General features: G+C 48.7%; 1 protein-coding gene across 2 annotated transcripts in view; it reads left to right on the top strand.

Moving 5' to 3' along the window:
• ADCY5 (adenylate cyclase 5) overlaps positions 1–22,334 on the top strand; it is a 180,908-nt gene that overhangs the window by 96,573 nt on the left and 62,001 nt on the right. For both annotated transcript variants that reach the window (XR_007516549.1, XM_049878185.1), the window contains exons 2-3: positions 13,585–13,734; positions 18,864–18,985. Coding sequence is in view for 1 of the 2 variants with exons in the window: in XM_049878185.1 (XP_049734142.1) it covers positions 13,585–13,734; positions 18,864–18,985 (272 nt within the window). In the remaining variant the exon portion in view is untranslated. The remainder of the gene's footprint in view (positions 1–13,584; positions 13,735–18,863; positions 18,986–22,334) is intronic.

Below are 22,334 nucleotides of genomic sequence, written 5' to 3'. Positions count from 1 at the left end.
AGAATAGTTGTCTTACCTCTGTTTAAGAAAAAGAAAAGAAAAACAGTTGCTGTTGGATGGGCTCTGGCTCATGGCGGCCCTAGCTGTGCCAGAGTAAAACTGTACTCCATAGGGTTTTTGATGGCTGATTTTTCAGAAGTAGATCCAGGCCTTTCTGGATGGAGATCATAAAAATACAATCAATAACAAGCGTTGGTGAAAACTCAAAAAAAAAAAAGAAACAAGAAAATAAACACCAAACTACTTGCCATTGAATTGATTCTGACTGATGGTGACCCCCTGTGTGTGAAGTAGAACTGTGCTTCATAGGGTTTTTGAGGTTATAACCTTTCATAAGTAGATCATCAGGCCTTTCTTCTGAGGCCCACTTGGGTGTGCTCAAGCCACCAGTCTTTTGGTTAGTAATTCAGCATTTAATTGATTGTACCATCCAGGGAATCCTGAGTGTTGGCGAGTATATGGAGAAATTGGAACCCTCATGCATTGCTGGTTGGAATGTAAAATGGTACAGCCGCTTTACAAAACAGTTTGATAGTTCCTCAAAATGTTAAACGTAGACTTACAAATGACTCAGCAATTCCACCCCTAGGTATATGGTCAAAAGAATTGAAAACATATATTCACACAAAAACTTGTACACAAATGTTCCTGGCATTATTCATAATAGCAAAAAAGTAGATACAACCCAAATGTGCATCAACTGATGAACTGATAAACATATATCTGCACAATGGAATATTATTTAACCGCAAAAAGGAATGAAGTCCTGATAACCATGCTACAACATGGATGAACCTTGAAAACATTATGCTAAGTGAAAGATGCCACTCACAAAAGGACTCGTACGATTTCATTTATGTGGAGTGTCCAGAACAGGCCAATCATCCACAGAGACAGAAAGCAGATTAGTGGTTGCCACGAGCTGGGTGATGTGGAGAGTGGAGAGTGACTGCTAACAGGGTGATGAAAAGTTTTCATAGTTTGTGGTGATGGTTGCGCGACCTTGTAAATATACTAAAAAGCACTGACTTATGCACTTTAAAAGGATGAATTTCATGGTAAGTGAATTATATCCCAATTAAAAAAAATTAAGGGAAGCTATACTACTGTAGGAAACCCTGGTGGCACAGTGGTTAAAAGCTGCAGCTGCTAACCAAAAGGTCGGCAGTTCCAATCCACCAGGTGCTCCTTGGAAACTCTACGGGGCAGTTCTACTCCATCCTATAAGGTCATTATGCGTCAGAATCAACTCGATGGCATCGGGTTTGTTTGTTTTTTATACTAGTATAAAGGAAGTCTGGTGGTGCAGTGGTTAACCACTCAGCTGCTAATCAAAAGGTCAGTGGTTTGAACCCATCAGCGGTTCCACAGGAGAAAGATGTGGCAGCCTGCTTTCGTAAAGATTTACAGCCTTGGAAAAACTATCAAACCAAAAAAAGCCCCAAAGAACACTATGGGGCAGTTCTATTCAGTCCTGCAGGGTTGCTATGAGTTGGAATCAACTCAACGGCAGCAGACTAGAGGGCTATACTAGTATAAAAGAAGCCCTGGTGGCGTAGTGGTTAAGTACTCCACCAGCTGCTCTTTGGGAGAACGATGTGACAGTCTGCACCCATAAAGATTACGTCCTTGGGGGGCCAAGATGACGGAGTAGCCAGATGCCTCCTGTGGTCCTTCTTACAACAAAGACACGAAAAAACAAGTGCATTGATTATATATGACAATTTAGGAGCCCTGAACATCAAAGGCAAATTTGAGGAAAAAGACTGAGCAGCAGGGGGAGGGAAAGATGGTTCAGAAGCAGCAAGGAGTTGCCAGACCTGTCCTGGTGGGCACTGGCTCCCTGCAGGCTGCATCGGCTGGCGTGCACGGGGAGGCGTTTTCCACATTGGGAGAAACAGAGCAATGAAGAGTCTACTCAAGCCTCCAGAGCCAGTGAAAAGTGGCACTCAAGTGGCAAAAGACAAGTACACCCATGTAACCTACTGCGTGGATCAAAAAACACCCCCTCTGGGAAGAACCTCTCTCCCATTTACTTGCCTCCTCCCCACTCTGCACCAATCCGGGCTGGCTTCAGTGATTGCCAAGTTTCCTGGGCCACAAGTAGGACCTGTCAGGCACCCTGAGCCATTCTCTCACCTTTGGAGAGAGAACAAATTAACAAACAGGAAAAAATAATCTGCCAGCTCCCCTGAGCCGAAAACCCAGGGCAGGCACAGCCCCTTTGCCTAGGCACAAGCATAAGGGGTCCACAGACTTTGAGTGCCTTTCACCCCTGCATAGACCCGTGTGGGCCCATTTCAGTAGCAAAGACCCTGATTAGCACAGTACAACAGGGTATATACCTGAAGCCTATTATCAACTGTATTAGCTATAAGGTGGAGTGGCAGATATGTGACATTTGGCACCACTCTGCCCATTAAGCAGGGTCCTCACCTACCCACATCAGGGGCCTGAGGACTGGTGGCTCTACCCACGCCACCTAGCCACCTGCAACAGGGGTCCGAGAATAAGTGGGGCCTCCAAGTCCTTCCAGCCAACAGCACCTAACAACAACATGACTTGGCCTCAGGAACAGGCCTTTCTCACCCGCAGTGACTTGTAGAGAGAGTGAGGTGGAGAGAGTGCCCCCGGTCAAATCAGGCACTGGCTGGGAGTAGGACTGTAATCACCAGCCCTTTATGTGACCAGGATCTATGAAGAAAGCCTGGGGCGCCTAGGACAAGGGTGAGAGAAAGTTGAGTGTTTCTTTATTAGGTAGAATAAAACAAAACTGGACCTAAATTAAGTTGGGATAAGTAACAGCTTAGTACAGTAGAGTACGAAGGTCTTAGTTCTGCCGCCGTCAGGTTGTGTAGCCTGTGGCAGCACACCTCAGCACCCTCATCAGCATAAGGACCATGATACCATCTGGCTTCTTCATCTTATAGGGACATGGTGAGGATGAAATGAAGTATTACATATGGAAGCATTTTGAAGACTGTAAATTGCTATACCCAGTCATTCCTAGGTCCTTGTCTTCCTTTGAATTTTAGTCTTTATCTTCCCTCATCATTTAGTGGGGACGTTGGTGGTTTAGCGGTAGAATTCTTGCCTTCCATGCCGGAGACCAGGGTTTGATTCCCAGCCAATGCATCTCATGCACAGCTACCACCCATCTGTTGGTGGAGCCTTGGGTGTTACTATGATGCTAAGTGAGTTTTAGTGGAGTCTGAAGACAAGAAAGACCTGCCATCTACTTCTGAAAATCAGCCAACCAAAGCTCTGTGAATCACAACGCTCTAATCCACAACCGATCATGGTGAGTTCTAGGCAGCGTTTCGATCCCAAGCAGCGTTTAAGTTCTGTTGTGCACCAGCTGAGGAGCCAGTAAGGTGGGGCAGATGCGTTATGCAGGGAAGTAGGTGAGAAGACCAAGAATCTCGTTGGTGACGAGACCTGCAGGGCCTTAGATGCCAGCACAGAAGTTTGAGCTTTGTCTTACTGGGGAGTCCTGTGGCTTGGGGGGCAGGAAAGTGTCTGGATACAAAGGGTTCCATGCCAGGATCTCAGGTGGCAGTGTGCAGAGGATGGAGGACTGCCCAGAGACAACCTAAGAGCTTAGGGGAGACTGGAGCAGGAGAGCAAGAGCAGCCAGGAGCAGCTAGATCCTAGCCCGAATGGAGAGGACGGGGTAATGGGCTGGCCAGGAGCCCAGTGGGACTGAAGAAAGCAGAGAGGTGGGCTTGGCCCATTTGTCCAGAGTCGTCAGCAGCCTTCCTGAAAGAGGACCCCATCACAAAAGTGGGTTTGATCACTGAAAACGTATGCAGCAATCTTTATTTCTTTGTAAAGGAAAAATTTTGAAGAGGTGTCCCTATGATAAAAAAATAAAAATATGTAATAATTTTTGGAAAAGCCACTAAGTACCTAACTGAGCATGGTGCAGTATACAAGGTACCATGTAGATATGCCTTCTAAGAGTATATAATTTAAGATTATTCTTCTTTGATTTATTTTATATCTTAGCGGTATTCCTCTGAGGTCCCCTGAGCTTCCCGTTGCTGCCACATAGGACAAATGAAATCCAACACAGAAGGAAGGAAGTTTTGTCAGGCTCGACAGCACCTTTTATTTGGAACTTGTTTTATTGTTAGTTTTGTTTGTAAGCAGAAAAAGGACTAGAACAGCAAGGGTTTGTGCATGTCTTTAGGTCTGGGTTACGTGCTACGGCTGCTAACCAAAAGGTTGGCGGTTAGATCCACCACGCTCTCCTTGGATGCTCTATGGGGCAGTTTAACTCTGATCTGTAGGGTTGCTGTGAGTTGGAATCTACTCGATGGCAATGGGTTCGGTGTGATTTTTTTGGTTTTAGGTCTAGGGGCTGGAGTTGGGGGACACCCCCGCAAGAGAGGGCCTCCCCTCCCTGCCTAATACCCAGAGTCCTGGGAGCTGGACCGCAGCCACCAGGGTCTCTGAGGTGGCCCAGCCCTTCAAGGCCAGGTGGGTGGATTTGGTTATGGCTTCCACATAACTGAGGTGATTTCAGACTTTGAAGTGAAGAGAAAACGCTGTGGTCTGTCTGCTTCCCCCTTGCATGGGCCACTGTGAGTAGAGGAGGACATGGAGGAGAGAGCTGGGCCACCCCTCTCTCTGCCAGCGAAGAGAAGGTTGTCAGAACTAGGGTTCGAAAAGGCTCCCTGGTAGGGTTGTCAGATAAAATATGGACACCTAGTTAAATTCGAAAAAAACAAAAAACCAAACCTGTTGCCATCCAGTCGATTCTGACTCAATAGTGACCCTGTAGGACAGAGTAGAACTGCCCCTTAGAGTTTCCAAGGAGCGCCTGTGGATTTGAACTGCTGACCTTTTGGTTAGCAGCCATAGCACTTAACCGCTACACCACCAGGGCTTCCTGAATTAAACAATAATTTTTTATTCTAAGTGTATCCCAAGTATTGCATGAAATATGCTAAATAATTATATCTTATTTACCTGAAATTCAGATTTAAACGAGCATCCTGGGGTTTATTTCCCCCTTAATCTGACTCCCTGAGGAAGTCTCATACTCCCCTGGCCACCACACCACACACCCTGTGAGAGGCAAGACGATTTGTCGGAAACAGAAGTCACATAGAAGAGCAAGCTTCTCAGGGGTCTCCTGGCTTCCATCCCAGCCCCCAACTGGTTTCTTTTATTCCAAATTCGTTCATTCCTCATTTCTCTTTGCCTTGCACCTTTCCCAGGATTGGCGAGTAGCAAAAATACTGTGGCAGGCCCTCGGCGCCCCTTGAAAACTCAGGGAGGAGCGGAGCGCTGTTTGACTTCCTTTCAGCCTCCTGCCCAGGAGGCGCACAGCACAACCCGCGCAGTGTAACTTCACACTTGTGGCCCAGATCAAACCTGCAGCCTGCAAGCAGCCAGAGATTGGGTTTCAGAAGTGCCGGGGTTGTAGAAATGCGGCTGGAGTTGTAAATATTCATAGGCTTCTCCCCTGGGTTTCCACTCTGAGAATAGAATTCCAAACATTCCCCTTCTAGCAAGGGTTTCTCCCAGTGAGGTCCTGGGACCATCTGGACCGTAACCACCTGCAGAGCTTGTCTGAAAGGCAGATGCTGAGGCTGCCCCTTCGCCCGCTTTGGGTAATCGGGGTATGTGTTGCCCTCTCCCACACCACTAATCAGTGTATCTTTCTCTCCAGTTCTCTCCATGTCGTTAGGTTAAGTTCTGTGAGGCTGGCCCAGGGAAAACCAACAAACCCTTAATTAGGTCCTGTTTACCTGCTGCCGTGAAGTCTCAGCATTGAATGATACCTGTTAGTATTTACTAATTAAGTCCCTTATATTAGAACAGGTTTTAGACTTATTTTTACTGAATCTGCCTTGGTCCCGTCACCGTAGAGCTTAAGAAACCAAACTCTATTGCCATGGAGTCAGTTCCAACTCATAGCGACCCTATAGGACAGAGTAGAACTACCCCCAAAGGGTTTCCAAGACTGAAATCTTTACGGAAGCAGACAGCCACATCTTTCTCCCACGGAGTGGCAGGTGGGTTCGAACTGCTGACCTTACAGTTAGCAGCTGAGTGTTTAACCACTGTACCACCGGAGCTCCTTGGGGTATATGAAGGGGCTCAATATTTGACCATTGTTTTTAGCAGAGTCAGAGCCAGTAAGCATTTGGGCATATATACCACCCTTGTGCCCAAGATAAGGTCGTTCTTAAACCACAGGCTCCCGCCTAGCAGGCTGAAAGCAGCACCCCATCCGTTTTACTAATGCCGTCTCCATTCGTAACATCGGTGTCTGCACGCGCCCTTAACACCCCTTAAGACCTGGCGCACAGATTCCTGCTTATTGGGGCCCATAGTCTGTAAGTGTGTGTGTGATTGTCCTCTTCATCTCTTACTTTTTGGACTCTCAGGTCCAATTTGCTTGAAAACCCCCCCTCCCAACAGCCTTGCTGAAGAGCCCTTCCTCAAACCCCAGCACCTTCTTTCTGCTCACCAGGTTTTGTGTTTTGTGAGTGAGAGAGATGAACACCGAGGTATGTTAAGCTTAGCAAAGCCACTTGGACTCCTATTGGGTTACAGCGCATTGCTTTACCTGGATTTGCACCCTTTGTTGCTATTGGCCTTCTGGCTGCGGGAGGAGTCAGATTACAGCAGGAGAGCCCCAGGGGATTAGTACAGAGCTGCTGGGAAGGATTAGCACAGAGCTGCTGTGTCGGCCAATTGATAATTACTTTAGGGGTCATGTCTCAAAATAGACTCTGGTCACTCTATCTGGCTTCAGAAGGAGGAAAGGCTGCTCTTGCCCTATCCAGACAGCCCCTCACATTCTCTTGCCTAGTCCCTCCTGGATCTCATCCCTTTTTTTTTTTTTCAGTTGTAATTTACGTGCAGTAAAATTACTCTTTTTTAGTGTACAGTTTTGCAGGTTTGCACAAATGCAATCAAAAGATGGAACAGTTCCATGGCCCCAAAAGATTTCGCCTTGCGCCTTTGTAGTCAGCCCCTTCCCCAGCCCCCTGACAGCCACTGATCTCTTTTCTGTCCCTATCGTATTGCCTTTACCAGAACGTCACGTAAGTTGAATCATAAAGTATGTAGCCTTTTGAGTCTGGCTTCTTTCACTTAATGTAGTGCATCTGAGATCCACTCGTGTATCTCACTAGTTTCTTTTTATAGCTGAGTAGTATTCCATTGTGTAAAAGGGTAGTAGCAGTAGTAACAGTAATAGTGTCAGAACCTAATTTCAGGGTGGGTTTTCTAATGACCAGGATCAGCCCAAAGCTGATTCCCATGAGGTGGAGGTCAGACGTACCTCCACTCTCCAAACCAATTCTGACACCAGCCGTCCCTCCCGTGTCTCTCTCCACTTCTCTTCTGGGTTCGATAACCTGTTGCAGTGGCCACACAGAACTCACAGACCATACTTACAGTTAAGTGGTTTATTAAGGAAGTAAAAGGGTGTAACTAGGTATCAGGACCAACAGGCTACAACTCAGGATCAAGATCAGGAACATGGAGGCAAAATCTCCCTTTTTCAGTGCAGGACAGCTCTCCCAGCAACTTCTCCACTGTGCAGGCCTCTTCTCGGCCCCCTCAAGACAGGTTCCCCTCAGTCCTCGCAAGACAGGCTCCCCTCAGTCCCCTCAGGGACAGGCTCTTCTTGGTCCTGCCATCTGTTGCCACCAGCTCTGGGCCCGGCTCCTTCAGGGCCTGTCGCCATCTTCAGTGTTATAGCACTTTGACAGTGTCATAGCTCTTTTAAGAGGTTTTTTTGCCTCCTTTCTTTCTGCTTCTTCTCTCTTTTCTCTTGCCTTTTCTCCTTTACGCTTCTTCCTGCTCTCTGTCTGCCTTTCGAAGAGCAGATATTCTTAATTTTAATAAAGCCAATTTCATCAATTTATTTCTTCGATGGATCATGCTTTTGGTGCTGTGTCTAAGAAATCATTGCTTAACCCAAAGTTCTGTGTTTTCTTCTGGGAGGTTTTATAATTGTAGGTTTTGCAATTAGGCCTATGAACCATTCTGAGTTAATTTTGTGTATTTTGTGAGGTTCATTTTTTACCACCTGGTTATCTGATTATTCTAGCACCATTTGTCGAAAAGGCGAACCTTTTCCCATTTACTTGCCATTTAATATTCATTTGTCAAAAGAAAGATGATTTGCCAATATTTTCTCCCATCACTATCCTGATGCTACCCTTTGAAGCACAGAAGTTGTTCATTTTGAGGAAGTCCAATTTATCTATTTTTATTTTGTCACTCATGCTTTTGGTATCATATCTAAGAAAGCAATGCCTAATCGAACGTCATAAGGATTTACTCCTATGTTTTCTTCTAAGATTTGTGTAGTTTTAGCTCTCATATTTAGGTCTCTGATCCACTTTGAGATAATTTTTGTATATGGTACGAGATAGGGGCTCTACTGCATTCTTTTACATGTGGCTTTCCAATTATCCGAGCACCATTTGTTGAAAAGAGTGTTGTTTTCCCACTGAATTGTCTTGGTATTTTTGTCAAAAATCAGTTGACCATAAATGTAAGAATTTCTTTTTAGGCTTTCAGTTTTATTACATTGAGCTATACATTTATCCTTATGTACCTTAAGTACCACATGGTCTTACTTATTGTAGCTTTATAATAAGTCTTGAAATTGGGTAGTGTGAATCTTCCAACCTGATTCTCCTTTTAAAAATTGTTTTGGTTATTTTAGTTGCTCTGCCTTTTTATATAAATCTTAGACTCAGCTCATCAATTTCTACCAAAAAAATACCCTGCTTGTATCTTGTTTGCTATTGTGTTGAACCTATAGATCAGTTTGGGGGAGAATTAATGTTTTAACAATATTTCCAATACATGAACATGGCATATCTCTCCATTTATTTAGGTCTTTTTTGATTTCTTTTCTTAGTGTTTTGTAGTGTGCAGTGAACAGGTCTCACACTTATTTCGTTCGATTTGTACATAAGTATTTCATGATTTAAAAATTTTTTTTTGTGCTATTGGAGCCCTGGTGGCACAGTGGTTAAGAGCTTGACTGCTAACCAAAGGGTTGCCCATTCGAATTCACCAGCCACTCCTTGGAAACCCTATGGGACAGTTCTTCTGTCTTATAGGGTCATTACGAGTTGGAATTGACTCGATGGCAATGAGTTACTGTAAACGGTACTTTTTAAAATTTCAAATTCTAATTGTTTACTGTAAGTATGTAGACATACAATTGCTGCATATACATTGATCTTGTATTGTACAACTTTTCTAAATGAACTTATCAATTATAGTAGCCTTTTTTTGGATTCTTTAGAATTTTCTACTAAGAAAATTATGTCACCTGCAAATAGGGATAGTTTTATTCATTTATTTATTTATTTTTCCTTCCTTTCCAGTCTACATGCCTTTTTTTCTTTCTCTTCTCCTATTGCATTGTTTTGTTTGAGTTTATTGCATTGTGTAGGACTTCCAGTGATGTTGAATAGGAGTGATGACAGGGAACAGCCTTCCTTGTTCTGCTCTTAGAGGAAAGCATCCAGTCTTTCACCATTAAGTATGATGTTAACTGTAGGTATTTTGTATATACCACTGATCAGATCAGAAACTGTGGTGGCGTAGTGGTTAAGTGCTATGGCTGCTAACTAAAAGGTCAGCAGATCGAGTCCACCAGGCCCTTCTTGGAAACTCTATGGAGGCAGCTCTGATCTGTCCTATAGGGTCGCTATAGGGTCGCTATGAGTCGGAATCGACTCGACGGCAACAGGTTTGGTTTGGTTTACGGGTGTTGGTCAGATCAAGGAACTTCCCTTCTATTCTTAATTTGAGAGTTTTTTTTAAATTATGAATAGACCTTGAATTTTGTCAAATGCTTTTTTAGTATCTATTGAAATAACCATATGGCTCTTAATTTTTAGTTTGTTAATATGGTGAATAGCATTGATTGGTTTTTGGAGTTGATCCAGCCTTCCTTTCCTGGGATAAACTCCACTTGGTTGTGTTATAGTATTCGATGCATATCTCCTTCCCAGTTTCTCCTATCTCAGTCCATTTTTATCTTCTAGCACCATCCTCTCTCCTTTCAAACAGATCTCCCCTAGCTAGACCATCCTTCAGAATCCCCTGTAACCTATACCTTCAGTTTCCACTTCCTCTTATCTCTTCCTCTGCCTTTTTCCCAGTGGTCCCCAGCGATGTCCCGGTGACCTGTTCTCAGTGTCTGTCTTCATATTCCCTGCCTTGGTTAATACCGCAGTCCATGGTCTATTTCTTCCTGTATTTTTTCCTCCCCTGGTTTAGAAGAAGGAGTCCTGGTGGTGCAGTGGTTCAAGTGCTCAGCTGCCAACCAAAAGTTTGGCAGTTTGAACCCACCAGCCGCTCTGCAGGAGAAAGATGTGGTAGTCTGCTTCCGTTAAAGATTTACAGACTTGGAAGCACTAAAGGGCAGTTCTGTTCTGTCCTATAGGGTTGCTATGAGTTGGAATCGACTCGATGGCGTTGGGCTCGGGTTTTTTTTTTTTTTTTGGTCTTAAGGGCTCTTCCTTCTGAGTCAGCTGTTCTCTGCCCAGCCCCCAGCCTCAGCCTTCTAGCCCCCGCCTTCTGCAACAGCCTCCTGACCCATCTCCCACTCCCCTCCTTTTGCTCTTTAATGAATCTTCTAGAAGCCATGTGCTTATCCTGACATACGTTGGTCCATATTCACTAGTGGCTCTCATTATATTAGGATTGTGCCTACCCTACTCAGCCTGACATTCAGACACCCCTTTACTCTGGCTCCAGCCTGCCTTTCCAGCTATATCTTCTCTCTGGGGGCTTTTGTTAGAAAATCAGAAAGCTTGGGTTACTTATTCAAGGACCCAGAGTACCTCCCCATGCCTGAGCCTCCCCAGCTGCTCTCACCTGGGTTACCTTTCCCATGCATGCCAGCCTGCCCTCCTAAGTCAGAGGCCCAGCACACCCTGGCCTGCTTCAAGGTCACCTCTCATCCCTCCAGCCCTTCTCCTGCCCCTACCCAAGGTCTTTACCCCTTGCTTGGAATGAATTGATTACTGCTTCATATTGCTAACTCCTTTCTGTCTTTATCTGTTATCTGCTCAACTGAATGGTAAACTTCTGTACAGCAGGGGTCTTCTTTCTTGGTTATAAATAGGTGGAATATTCTATGCCATATGTTTACAGTTTCTGAATATTATAAAGTGAAATAAGAGGATTCTGGGGTGGGTGGAGTTGGGGTGGAAGGTTGTGGGAGTTTTGAGTCATCAAGAGGAGCTGGGTCAGTTGGTGGAACTGTGATATGAGCTTGTGCCTTCCCTGAAGGCACACCCAGGAGGTACCTGTAAAGTGTCTGTGGCACATGAGTGGGTCTCAGGGCATTCTTCAACCAGGAAACTGGCATTTATTGTGTAGCCAAGGGAAGAGTGAGGCTTTGAAATGAAAAAGAGCAGACAGGTGCAGGGAGTCTTCAGGAAAAGGTGTACCCACATTCTGCATGGACCCCACATGGCCTCTGATGGGCCCAGATGCTGGCTGAAAACCTGGGGCAAGGGAGGACCACCTAAAAGGTGAATCCGGAAAAGGCTTCAGATGGAATGCAGGCCTGAGTCAAGGACAGAACTTGCAGGTTCCAGAGACAAAGAGGCCCCTAGAAGAATAGAGTCCCTGGGTGGTATAAATGGGAACATGCTCTGCTATTAACTGAAAGGTTGGCAGTTCAAGTCCACCCTGAAGTGCCTTCAAAGAAAGGCCTGGTGATTTACTTCCAAAAACTCAGCCACTGAAAACCCTGTGGAGCACAGTTCTACTCTGACACACGTGGGTTCACCATGAGTCGGAATCAACCTGAAGGCACCTAGAAAGAAGAGTATAGGAGCCATCTTCCAGGTCACTGGTAGGTGGCTGAAGTCCTAGAGGAAGGCTCTGTGGGATCCAAATGGACAAGTGCCTTCTTCATCCTGGGGACTCAGGACTAGCACAGGGCTCAAGAGGGCCAGAGGAGTTACAATGGAAAGTGCAGTTTGGATCTAGTCTCCTTTCTGGAATTGGGATTAAGAATTACGTTTTTGGAGGGACCCTGGTGGCATAGTGGTTAAGCGCTACGGCTGCTAACCAAAGGGTTGGCAGTTCGAATCTGCCAGGTGCTCCTTGGAAACTCTATGGGGCAGTTCTACTCTGTCCTATAGGGTCGCTATGAGTCAGAATCGACTTGACGGCATTGGGTCTGGGATTGAGATGTAGCTTAAAGCCACCTCAAACTGGATGCCTGAGCATCTTTGCTTGGCATCTTTGCAGGCTCTGAGGAAAGAACAGGACCAGACTCAGTGTACCCAGGAGCCGTACCTGCCAAGAGAAAGTCTGATTAAACATCATCTGCTAGGACCTGAAATGTGCTATGTAAACTTGTGTTTGTGGGTTATGTTGTGTTGTGTTTTCTTTTCCCTTAGTTTTTCAGTCAGCATTCCTTTCAAAAGAATTCCAACCTTGTCTCTGCTGACCTGCAGGACAGTGGTATTTTTCCACACACTCATCGTGGTCAGCACAGAGAAGGGGAGGTGTGTGGAGGCAGAGGGAGAGCGTGGATGGTCTCCAGCTGGTGTGGTGGATTGTCAGGGAGCCTTGGCGCAGAGAAACAATGAAATTGAAGAAGAAAGGAGATGAGACCAGCTGTGAACACTGATCCCTGCTGGCCAGGGACCTTCTTCTTCTTCTTTTTAGTTGTGTTGAAAATATACATACCCAAACATACATCATCACAACAATTCCTACGTTTACAATTCAGTAACATTGATTACATTCTTCAAGGTTTGCAGCCATTTTAACCATCCTTTTCCAAATCATTCCACCACTGTTAAACTGAATGCCCCCTGAGCAAAAATTCCCCTTAGCCTTCTTTTATTCCCCATGGTATTTAGCACAGTGCTGGTTATCTGATGGGCCACCAGCAGGTACCTGATTCATGGACACTGCTCTCTGGGGAATAATAAGCTAGTGTCCTTCTCCGTGGAAGGACAGCCCTTTGTCCTCTGCTGGGCACTTTCAAAAAGTAAAACCCCTCCACCCTCATGGAGCCTTCCTTGCTGCGTCCCACATGCATACGGCTCTGTCACAGCATCACCAGTACTCTTCCCTTTTCGTCTTTAAGGAGCCCTGGTGGTAGTGGTTAAGTGCTTGGCTGCTGACCACAAGTCAGTGGTTCGAACCCCACAGCTGCTCTCTGGGAGAAAGATGTAGCAGTCTGCTTCCGTAAAGATTTCCAGCCCTAAAGTGGGGCAGTTTTACTCTGTCTTGTAGGGTTGCTATGAGTTGGAATCGACTCTGCAGTGGGTTATGGGTTTTAGTCTTTGGCACTTACAGGTTATTCTGCTGGATTATTTGGTGGCTCGGTGTCCTTAGGGGCCATACCCATCATGGGCAAGCCAAGCTTTGGGGGTTGAGGATATCAAGGAGGCTGACTGAAATGCCTGGCTACTCCCAGCAGTCTGCTGTGCGTGGGGTGTCCCTGTCCTTAGCATTTGTTTGCTGGGTGCTAGGGGCCTGGGAGGGTTGGTTTGGGAGACCAGTGGCCTGCGCCACTCCACGCCTGAGCTCCATGTACTGTCTCTCCCTCTGCAGCTGGTCTCCAATGTCCTCATTTTCTCCTGCACCAACATCGTGGGGGTCTGCACCCACTACCCGGCCGAGGTCTCCCAGAGACAGGCCTTTCAGGAGACCCGGGAGTGCATCCAGGCGCGGCTCCACTCGCAGCGGGAGAACCAGCAGCAGGTGAGTTAGCCACCCTTCCCAGGCCCTCCCAGCCGCCCCCAGGCAGCTGAGAGGGACCCGCGCTGCCCCTCCTGCCAGCTGCGCTCCTCACAGCTGCCCGGCCCTCCTCCCGGGCAGGGCCCAGGCAATGAGGGGATGTTTCCTTTGGAGGGAGCTCAGCATTCCAGGCTCTGTGGGACCCTCTCTGAGGGACTGCAGAGGGAGCCCTGCCCCTCCCTTGCCTGGGGCCTCCTCTGGTACCCCTGTGGTGTGCAAACAGGCCCAGGCCCTGGGAGGCAGGAATGTCAGATGGCTCCTCCCTCTGTTCCTCTCCCCAGGGCCTATCACCCCTCCTGAGGGGCTGAGGAGCTAGAAGTGGGAGACCAGTCAGCTTAAATGGGATTACAGTTCCCTCAGGGAAAGGATGAGGGGGACAGAGAGGACACAGGAGCAGGTCTCAGAGTTCTGGGGTTCAGGTGGCCAGTTCAAAGAAAGGAAGCTGTCCCACCTTGCCCTTGTCCTCATCCTCCCACCCCCGGGGGAAACAGCCTATTCTCATAGGCCACAGACTCAGGTGGAGCTTCCCCTAGAAAGCCCTGAGGTCAAGAGGAACCTGCCCCACCCCGGGTATATTTCCCTTGGGTGGATGGGGACTGAGGCTGAATCTGGGTTCTGTCCCATTCCCTTTCTGTCTGGCTTCCTTCCAGGGGGATCCTTCTGGGGCTTCAGGCCTGGGTCACCACTGTCTCCTCTCCTGTGTGTGTGAACAAGATGGAGGTCCTGGTAACTCTGAGACAGCACAGAGCCAAGTAGTTCCCAGACAGGAGGCCCAGAGGGGGCTGTGGTGACCCAGGAAGAGAGTGGGGGGGGGGTGGTCAGCAGGCCCTGTTGGACATCGCCAGGTGTGACTCTCATGAGAAGAGTTTACTTCAAAACAGAGTATCCTCCCTCTCCTCTTGTGTGAATGTCTCCCAGGGAATTACAGGCTCTCTAAAATCTTCAACAAACATTGGTAGAGTCCTACTATGTACCCAAGTTCAATTCCTAGCCAGTGCACCTCCTGTGCAGCCACCACCCGTCAGTCAATGGAGGCCGTCATGTTGCTACGATACTGAACACATTTCAGCGGAGCTTCCAGACTAAGACAGACTAGCAAGAAAGGCCTGGTGATGGGAAAAACTAGCCACTAAAAATCCCCTGGCTCACAGATGGTCTGTTTCCATTGTGCATGGGTTGGCACGAGTTGGAGGCTGACTGACGGCCGCTAACAACTATGTACCAAGTGCCATGTCGGCCTGATGGCAGACACAAACACAGAAGGTCAAACTTCGAGAGCAGGCACTGGGGAGAAAGCGACCCAGGCAGTCGTGGTCCTCTGTGCCCTCCTGGCCAGCATGGACTGCTGTTTTACTACGATGTGAGGGCATCTTTGACCATTCTGCATGCGTCTTAGGTGAGGTACAGTGACATGGGCTGGTGACATCTACATAGCTGAGCAAGGGCAGGCAGCTCTGAGCTGTCTCTCCGGGCCTCTCCCACCCCACTGCCTATCCCTGGCTCCCTGTCCAGTGCTGCCTCTGTGGCCGCTGCTCTGTTTCGCCAGTTCCCTAGCTTACACTGACTAGTTCAAGGCCTGGCTATCGCCATTTGCTCTTCTGGCCTGGCTGGGCTCCTGGTCCAGCCTCTTGAATGAAACCCCTGATCAGCAGGTGTCCCTGGGGACCTCCCAGTGTCTTTTCTTCCCAGGCTTACCTCACCTCTGTCATGCACACCCCTGCTTACCCCCTAAACCTCCATATTCCTCAAAAGCCCCCATCTCAGCTCAGCTCCAGGCTTCAGCATCCCCTGCCTGAGATCAGGATCGCTTTCCTCCCTTCCGTTTTAGGGGTGTCCCCTCTCATTTCAGGACCTGTGTCTCTGGGCCTCATCTCGTCTCCAGGGAACATTAGCATTTCACAGTTTGTCACAGTTTACCTACTCTGCCGTGGCCAGGCTGGACAGCCCACCAAATCCACAGGGACTTGGGGAAGAACATATTTTTGCCATACTGTGTTAGGGCCAAGATACTGAAGAGCACAGGCCTGCTTCCTGGCGGCAGGCCTTCCCTTCACCCGGCAGGAGCCCAGCAAATTCTTGGGTCTCTCCCTGCCCTCTGCAGAAAGAGCCGCTCTTGGGACCCAGGTGAAGCTCCCAGGTACTGTGTGAGGAGGGGACAGAGAGTCACTCGCCCGGCTGTCCCTGCCCATCCTCCTGGCCCTCAGCCCCAGAAGTCTTATACACATAGGAAGGCCTCTCATGAATGTAAACAACGTGCAGCACACTTTCTCCCAGTCGTCCTGCTTTTCCACAGAATTGTCCTTTCGTTCATGTTTCTATCACTGGTAACTATTTGCTGAGAGCTCCATAAATACGAGCTGGCCTTCAATGGCCATGTTTAGTGATGACTGGGGAGGCCAGATAGACCCCTAGAGAGCAACATCCTTTGCTGATTTACTGATGTTTCCTGAGTGTGAGGCTCTGGGTAGTGATGCTGAACACGACACGGCTCCTATCCTCAGGGCAGCTCTCATTGCACACACGAAAGGGAGACGCCCAGCGAATAGGTCACTGGAATACAGGGTGGGTGATCAGGGACTCCATGAAAGAAGGCGCCTGTGGGCAGGAAGTGCTGGTACCCAGAGCTGGACTCCTCCCCGAAAGGTTTCCCCAAGGAGGTGAACCCGAGGGAGGTCAGGAACCACGTGGGAGGATGGTGCTTCCAGTTAAGGGGCTCAGGTATGCAAAAGCAAGAGAAATTACTGGAAGTTTGAGGAATTTTCATGGTTTGCCACATCAATAGCCCCGCTAATCTAGAGCAGGGTGGAGTGTAGGTTTCATTTCCAGGGGTGCTGGGAGAAGACTGTGAAAGGGCAGGGAGGGGCTGGATTGTGGAAGCCTCGAGGCTCGAGGCTCGGCTGGGGCTAGGGGCTGATCCTGGAAGCTTCGGGAGGTATCCTACTACCAGTAGCAGTTGCCAAATTGGCTCTGACTCATGGTGACCCAATGTGTGTTAGAGTGGAACTGTGCCCATAGGGTTTTCAATGGCTGGTTTTCTGGAAGTAGATTCAGAAGTGCCTCTGAGTGGACTTAAATGGCCAACCTTTCAGTTAGCAGCTGAGTGTGTTAACCCTTTGCACCACCAAAGGACTCCTTGGGACTCCAGCTGCCTCCTTGTGGGGTTTTAAGGAGGGCAAGGGCAGCAATGTGGTCAGATGTGTGTTTTAGAAAGGCCACTCTTCAAATGTGTGTTTTAGGGAGGTCACTCTGCTTGCTAGCCACATGGTGGGTGGATCAGAGGCTGCAAACTGATTCGGAGGCTGTCCTGCTCATCCAGGCAGGACAGGAAGGTGTCCTGGACCTGCTAAAGCCTAGGGGAGTGAGGAATGATGGATCCAAGAGCCATTCAGGGGTGGAGTAGCCAGCATGCACCAGCTGCAGGAGCCCCAGGGAGTTGGCGGTTAGGAAGGTTGGAGCACCCTTCCTGGAGCAGGAACCTGGCAGACCACTGAGGTTGGGAGGGTGGAGAGCGTGCATCAGCGAGAAGACAGCAGCTAGGCCCAAGATGCTGAGAGGAACAGGAAGGGGGTAGGTGGAGTAAGGACATTGAGTTGCAGTGGCAAATAAGGAAGAAGGGGTTCAGTGAGTCCGGGTGTTAGCCTGAAAAACAAGCAGAAGAATTCATGGGTAATGTGGTTGGTGGGACCCAAGGAACCTTTGGAGTTTTCGGCAGAGGTGTGACATGACAAGAGCTTATCAGAGAGGTTGGGTTGCACAGGCAGCAAAGAGGGCCAGAAGGAGGAAGAGGAGCCAGGAAGGAGCAGAGGAGGCAGCAGTCAGAGGGGATGGGACCAGCACCCAAGTCTGAGTGAGACGGAAGAGGGTGGAGGCAGCCAGTGAAAGGCTCAAGATTAGAGGAACCTGGTTAGGGCCTGGTGGGATAGTGGGTATGGAGGGCAGAGAGGGAGGCCGCCCACATGGGAGGCTTTGGGACATCTTGGAGTCCAGACACTCTTAACGAGGCTGACATGACCCTGTACAATGTGACCTCTCTCCCACCTCCCGTTTGGCACATGTTAACTTCTCTCAGTTGGCTTGCTTTCCCTCGCCTTGGTCAATACCCCCTGGATGGAACTGGAGCAGCCTTCTCCCCTCCTCATCCTTCTGGTCTCCACGAAGCCTTCTCTGGGAACCCACTTCTCCCCCAGGTTAGCTCAAGTGCCCCCAGAGTGTTCTGTAACCCTCATGAGACCAGAAGCTTTGGGAGGAGGAAACCATGTCTGTCTCCCTCATAGCTGTAGCCCCTGGCACCTGGCATGACGCCTAGAACATAGGTGCTCAGGAAATACTTGACGATTGACTGAATCTTATTTAATGCTCTCAACAACCCCATCCCTGTTTTACACATGAGGAAACTGAGGCTCACAGAAACTCAGTCACTTGGCGAAGGTCACATGGAGTCTCAAGTGACATCCAGGATTGTAACCTGAGCTGGGTGCACCGTACTCACAGTTTCACCAGGAGTGCTTTTCTTCACTCAGCCAAAGGACCAGGACGTGTCCCAGGGAGATGGAGGCCAGGCAGCCTTGGGGGCAGAACTCCAGCCCCCGAGGCACAGGTGTTCGTTAGCACCATGAGTCTCAGGACAGTCTGAGAGGTTTCCGAGGCCCTGCATTTTAGGAAATGAGGGCATTGGTGGTTCGGTGGTAGAATTCTCACCTGCCATGCAGGAAACCCATATTCAGTTCCCAGTCAGGGCCACTTAGACACAGCCACCATTTGTCTATCAGCGGAGGCTTGTGTGTTGCTGTGGTGCTGAACAGGTTTCAGCAGTACTTCCAAACTAAGATGAACTAGGAAGAGAGGCCTGGTGATCTGTTTTTGAAACTCAGCCAGTGAAAACCCTATGATCACAATGGCTCGAGCCCCAACTGATGGTGGGGATGGTGCTTGACCGGGAAGCATTTCGCTCTGTTGTGTGCAGGGTCACTGTGAGTTGAGGGCCAACTGGATGGCAGCTAACAACAGCAGCAAGCATGTGGGGCATGGGTGTGGGGAGGAAGAGGACCGCTAGGCAGGTGGAAGGAGCTTGATGAGTCTGCTTCCCTCTCCAGGAGCGGCTCCTGCTGTCTGTCCTTCCCCGGCATGTTGCCATGGAGATGAAAGCAGACATCAACGCCAAGCAAGAGGATATGATGTTTCACAAGATTTACATCCAGAAACATGACAACGTGAGGTAGGGGTGAGGCTGGTGGGGCGAGGGTGGGGTGGGAGGACTGAACCCCAGAGGAGATCACTCCTCGCTCCCCTTCCAGGGGATACAGACCCAGCAGGGTGGTCTGGTGGCTTTGGAATGTGTGCTGTCTAGGTTCCCCCAGGTCTGTTGAGTGAATTACCATTGTGTCTCGTTTAATTTTCTTTGGGGTGAGGGGAGGCTGCAAGGAGAGAATGTAGAGAGAAAGAGGAGAAAAGAGAAAGCAACAACATCAGCTGTTGGAGAACTCCTGGTCTAACCAGGGAGACAGAAAGCATAGATTTGGGATCCAAATGTGACCACCATCATCATCACCACAATCTTCATCACCATCTAGCAGTTTCCATGCCCTGTACCAGGCATTACCCATATTATCACTAATCGTCCTGACCACCCTACGAGGTAGGTATTCTGTTAGCATTCCTGGCTCCAAGGGGGAAGTGATGCCTAAGGCTTGACCTTGGAACCTGAACTCTTTTTAGGTGCTGGAATAATCACTGCCAATAATAGTTATTATTATATAGAGCTCACTTTACCCACGCACTGTTGTAAGTGCTTCCATGCATTTATTCACTTAATCCCCACCACTTTTTACAGCTGAGGAAACCGAGGCACTGAGATCAAGCTCAGAGGGTTTGAGACCCTTGCTCAAGGTCACCCAGGCAGGAGTGGCAAAGCAGGGTGTGCACCCGTCTCTCCGCTCCAGAGCCCACGCTCCTATGACTGTGTGTTGCTGCCTCCCTAGACAAAAGTCGCCGACAGCAGGGACACGCAAACAGATGTAGATTCATGGAGTGTAAAATCTGCTTATGAGGTCCACAGGGACAGGAAGCCACACAGTGGTCTTCCTCCAGCATGGGCGCCTGGAGGGCCCCATAATCCTCCCGTATGCCCAGCAGAGGAGCCTCTGTGTATGCCTTCAAGAGTTACTTTCTTCCCGGGCAAGTTTTCCTGGGACCCGCAGCCCTTTAAGTGTGGCGTGAAAGGAACCCTTTGGAGGTTTGGGCTGAGTTTTCAATAAACGGATTAAAGGGGATGATGTTAACGAAAATGTTCTAAAAATGCAAAGTTATACACACATACATACATACATACATTCAAGGTGAGGCTGACAGTGGTAGGAGTTGGAGGGTGGGTGATTTTTTTTCCTGTGGAGTGAGCAGAACGCCCAGTTGCCATGTGTGTTCTGGGGCACAAGACTCGATTCTGCCTGTGTGCCCTTTACTCATTTGGGAGCAGAGACTAGAAACCTTTTGGAGACAGAGATTCCTCTGGGTCTCATCAGAAAAATATATCTGCACAACACAGCTCTCAATGTTAGGGGTACCCCAGCTCCCCCAAAGCTCCTCATGTCAGGCAGGGTGGTGGGGACTGAGCTGTGTAGCCTGTCGCCAGCAGCAGCCTCAGTCTCCCAGGAAGAAGGCTGTCCTGGCAGGACCTCCACGTCCAGGAGGTTTACTGAAGGGGGGACTGCAGACCCAGCTGAGCCGAGCTCCAAGGGGGAAGTGGAGTCCAAGGCTTGACCTCTGGACTTGAACCCTATTTAGGTGGTAGAATAATTACTACTAATAATAGTGAATATTTACATAGAAACCCCTTTACCCGGCACTGTTCTAAATGCTTCCATGTATTTATTCATTTAATCCCCACAAGATTTTACAGATGAGGAAACTAAGGCACAGAGATTAAGTAACTTGCCTAAGATCCCATAGTTGGTTAAGTGGGAGAATGACCCCCAGAAATCTGTTTGATGTCGGAATGTCTACCTAGCCTGACTACTGTTGTTGTCGTTAGGTGCCGTCGAGTCAATTCCGATTCAACTGCACCATAGGATGTCGTAGGCTGTGGTCTTTACAAGGGTAGGTCTCCAGGTCTTGTCCCCCATGGAGCAGCTGGTGGGTTTGAATTGCTGACTTTTGGTTAGCAGCTGAATATATAACCATTGTGCCACTAGAGCTCCTTGCCTGACTACTAGACAGATGTTGCTTATCCATCCAGGAGAAAGGAGGCTTTTTTCTGAGGGCTCCGCAGGAGGGAGACTTGGGGAGCCCTTAGGCTAAAAGGAGACTCAGAGGAGAGGGGAGAGAGGTGTGCCTCCCAACATATATGTGCATTTCTGTGTGACTGTATGTGTGTTGGGGAAGAGCCACCAGGGGTCCTTCCCATCTGATGGCAACCCCTGAAATATAGGGTCTCCACATTAGGACGTGTAAAGAAACAATTTTCCCTATTGGAACAAACCCCAAAGCCCAAGTTTCAGGTAGGAAGAGGTGGCCTGCTAAGTGGTCCCAACATATGCGACCCCCCTAAGTTCGCCCTTTTGGATTTTTCTCTTGGTCCTATCCTCACCCCCTCAGTGGCCCGGGCATTGTCCCCAGCAGAGTGTGGGCAGAAGGTACTTTCCTGGATTGCTCTTAGCACGGCCAGGCTTTCAGCAGGTTTCACAAAAATATCAAGAAGAACACAAGGGAAATCCAGAAACTTCGCTACTCAGAAACAGCCCGGAATTCAAGGGGCAGATCCTCAGCTTAGCCTGGCTACTGCACTTCTCAGGCTGCCAAGCTCCATGTCTGCAACATCCGGCCACCTCTGCCTCTCTGCCTTCTTACCGCTTCTCCTCCCCATCTTACTTCCAGTCTCACAGTTGCTGGCTCTTGGACCCCCCAGCCCTCCAGCAAGGAGGTTTGGTCAGAGGGGCTGACCTGAGCCTCTTCCACAGTGATCACTGTAGGAATGGCCCATCCCCAGGGTGAGACCCCCTCACCCCTTCCCTCCTATGGAGGCAGTGACTTCCAGGTCTGGTCAATAAAAGAACAGTGCCCCAATCACAGAGTGACCCCAGCATTGCACAGCAAGAATCAGACTCCAGCACGGTGGGGGTATTTCTGTTCTAAGATGCGCTCAGGATCAATGACAGCAATCAGGAGGGAGATGAAAGGAGAGAGAAACCAAGATGCCGTGATTTTCATGGAGCAAAGATAATTCCTGCTCTGAAATCACGAGAGATAGAGGTGGCTAGTACACATCAGAGGCCAACTGCAAGCAATCATATGCAAATATCCCAATGGGCCCCTTTCCCTGCTCCATTAGCGGCACTGGATGCAGCCCTTGATGGAAACAAATTGCTTGCCCTGGTCTCTGTTTGGTGGTTGAACCTTTAACTGGGGTTGGGGGTTGAGTAGTAGGTTGGAGTGACAGGATAGTGTAGAAAAATGCTTTGGGTTAGGGGAGAGCCAGAGGTGTTCAGTAGTTAAGCCTGGGCCCTGGGGTTAGGTAGCTGTGCATGTTGACCAGGAAAAGTTACAAGCATTGGGCCACTCTGAACCTCAGT

This window comes from Elephas maximus, chromosome 1, assembly GCF_024166365.1.
Source record: "Elephas maximus indicus isolate mEleMax1 chromosome 1, mEleMax1 primary haplotype, whole genome shotgun sequence".
NCBI lineage: Eukaryota > Metazoa > Chordata > Mammalia > Proboscidea > Elephantidae > Elephas > Elephas maximus.
Note: the sequence above shows the minus strand (reverse complement) of the source record. Positions and strands in the feature narration are given on the sequence as shown.